The following is a 2859-nucleotide window of genomic DNA, read 5'->3' as shown; positions in this document are numbered from 1 at the left end:
CTTGTTTTGTTACTTATATATAATGATAAGGACATAGATAAGTACTCAATACAATAGTTTTTAGATTTATGACGTGTAAAATGTACTATGTTTATATTTATCAATAAAGTCTGTATTCTGTATTCTGTATTCTTAATTAAAACCGATACTCTATAAATTCCATTCAATACGTATCGTAACAGTCACCACAGTTTCGACCGGTAAAAGCCAGTTATCGTTACCCATGCGCAAATAAATGAGTGTAGCTTCATTGTTTATTACTCGATCTGTATGTTTTAAGGCTCATTATATTCCTTGATAATGAAGCAATATGTTTTATATTAAACAAAATTTGCGAAATGCTAATATTTACGGAGATTTTTACAAAATAAAAAAAAATAATTTTATAAAAAAACTGTTTTTTGTGATTATTTTTTTTCCTATAGGTTTCACGTAAATGTTTGTAGAAAAGGAAATAATCTCCATAATATAAGCTATTATTTGACACCTCGATGATTAAAATCGGTTAAGTGGTTTTCGAGATACACCGCCAAAAAGAATAGGTCCGGCCGCCATCTTTGTGACGTCATTACTATCCCCTCCACCATTTTTCCGCTTTACTACCGCATGTACGGTGATCAGAAGAACTGTCCGAACACATTGATACCGGTTGTGGGTAAGGCCGAGCCGAGTCAATTAAATCGTGTTTCTAGAGGGCTTTTGAGATTTGGCGACCGTACTATTATAGCTCTAGCCCTAGCCAATATTCAGTACATAGACTAATTTAATACATTTTTAAATATTATTTGCGCTCTAAACATAGTTCAGGTAGATTCATAATAATCGCTAGAAATTATAATTTGCGTATTGTTTTAAAAGAGGCGCCATTCATGAATAAGCCGCCTGACGCAAATTATTATCATTGCCAACAATTATCACCTGTTTGCATAAACACTTTACAATAAAAATTGCATAATAACAAATAACTATCACCTTCGTCCTTCGCCAATGAGAATCGGCCAAGATAACAATAATATCAACGCATCCAACGTGTCCATACAACCAAACGAACACGTCAGTAAGTACGAGAAGCTTCCACGTGTTTCTACTCGCCGATAGATGTCGGGGCTGCTATATAAACAAGCGCCGGCCGGCGTTTTGCGTCAATTGTCAAGTGAATACTTTCCAGTGTATTTCGCTGCGATTTCGGGAAAAACACGAAAAGTACGCTCAAAACACGCTTAAAAATGAAAACATTCAGTGCATCTACGTATACTTTAATCTTCTTGGTCATCATTGGAGCCAATTTAGCTTTGGCTGAAGAGAAATGTGGAGAGAAATCAGAGAGACGAGACCTGTACAGACGGCGGAACAGCTTATTCGATCAAGACTTCGGCTTGGAGTTCGCGCCTGGTGACTTCCTGACTTCCATGTTTTCTCCCTTCTCGTTCCACGACTACTTTCGGCCCTGGCGTCACCTAGCTTCAATCAGCAGAGACGTCGGATCCACCATTAAGACGGATAAAGACCAGTTCCAGATAAACTTGGATGTTCAGCACTTTAGCCCTGATGAGATCACCGTCAAGACTGTAGATGGTTATGTAGTCGTTGAAGGAAAGCATGAGGAAAAGGAAGATGACCATGGCTTCGTCTCTCGTCAGTTTGTGAGGAGATACTCTTTGCCTGAGGGTGTAGAGCCAGAGAAGGTGGTATCTCAGCTGTCCAGCGATGGAGTCCTGACGGTGTCGGCGCCGAGGAGGTTGCAGTTGGAAAACAAATCGGAGAGAGTGGTGCCCATCACACAGACTGGCCCGATTAGGAAAGAAATAAAGGAAAGCCCTGAGCTTCCTAAAAATCCCTATACGGAATCCTGTGATAAAGACAGTTGCTCCAAGAAAAATTAGACATCCGTTTCTGTTAATCTCTATGTTGAGTGGCTAGTCATCTCATAAAAACCTTATTTAAGACTGATTTTTTTTAAATAAAAACATTTTTAATTAAAAACTTTTTTTAATTTTTCCCACAAAAATATCTACTCCGCGTAAATAGGTATATTATCATTCATTCATTATAATACCATAATAATTTTTAGTGTGCTTAAGAATAGTTATTTACGATACAAGTGCAGAAAATAGGAAATTCGCAACGAGGGAGTGTTTTAAATCGACACCAGTTGCGAATTACTTATTCGCACGTGTATCGTACAACTTTAAAGTTTCGACATATGCACGGAAAGTGCTCATACTTGGGAAAGTAGCACCATGTACTGTAAACTAACACTGACGGAAACACCCCACAAACAATAGACCACCTTCTACGATCATGCCCAAAATTCAGCATAGCAAGATTCAACCATGAAATCATCTGTCAAAGTCAAAGTCAAATCTTTGACTCTCAAATCTCAGCTGGAGCTGCGTTTCAAATATATGAAAACATAGCATAGCAATCATAGCACATCTCTGGTCGAAAGGCACGCTTATGTTCGACACACATTCTGATTTTTTCAGCTCGATCAGTAACGACGAGCGGTCTGAATTGAATATGAATTCCTGACGCACTTCTTTTCAAACTTACTTTATGTATGGCGAGCACACACAAGTTGGAATCAGATTATAAATTTGCCATTGACATTCGTGGGCGAGAAACAGAGATATTCGCGAAACAACTGGGGGCCCATCGTGAAAAGCGAAATTCACAAATTGCGGGGATCTTTCTCTTTTACTCTCACTAAGACGTAATTAGAGTGCCCATGCCCCGCAATTAACGAACTTCGACTTTCGCGGATAACACACCATAAAGCCCTGTTCAATCGGAATATTTAAAACATGTTTGATGCAAAGCTTTCCGAATTAAAAATCTGGTTTCAGATTATGAATTCAG

At 38.4% G+C, this 2859-nt stretch overlaps 1 protein-coding gene across 1 annotated transcript; it reads left to right on the top strand.

The window, feature by feature from the left end:
* The first annotated feature begins 1133 nt into the window (after positions 1 to 1133).
* Positions 1134 to 2091, top strand: LOC133530734 (protein lethal(2)essential for life-like). Its single transcript, XM_061868767.1, has one exon. It carries the CDS (start codon positions 1227 to 1229, stop codon positions 1881 to 1883), a length of 657 nt encoding a protein of 218 aa, XP_061724751.1. The 5' UTR covers positions 1134 to 1226; the 3' UTR covers positions 1884 to 2091.
* Positions 2092 to 2859: the final 768 nt, after the last annotated feature.

The sequence above is a fragment of the Cydia pomonella genome, chromosome 23 (genome assembly GCF_033807575.1).
Source record: "Cydia pomonella isolate Wapato2018A chromosome 23, ilCydPomo1, whole genome shotgun sequence".
In the NCBI taxonomy this organism is placed as follows: Eukaryota; Metazoa; Arthropoda; class Insecta; order Lepidoptera; family Tortricidae; genus Cydia; species Cydia pomonella.
This window is presented reverse-complemented; position numbering and strand designations above follow the sequence as displayed.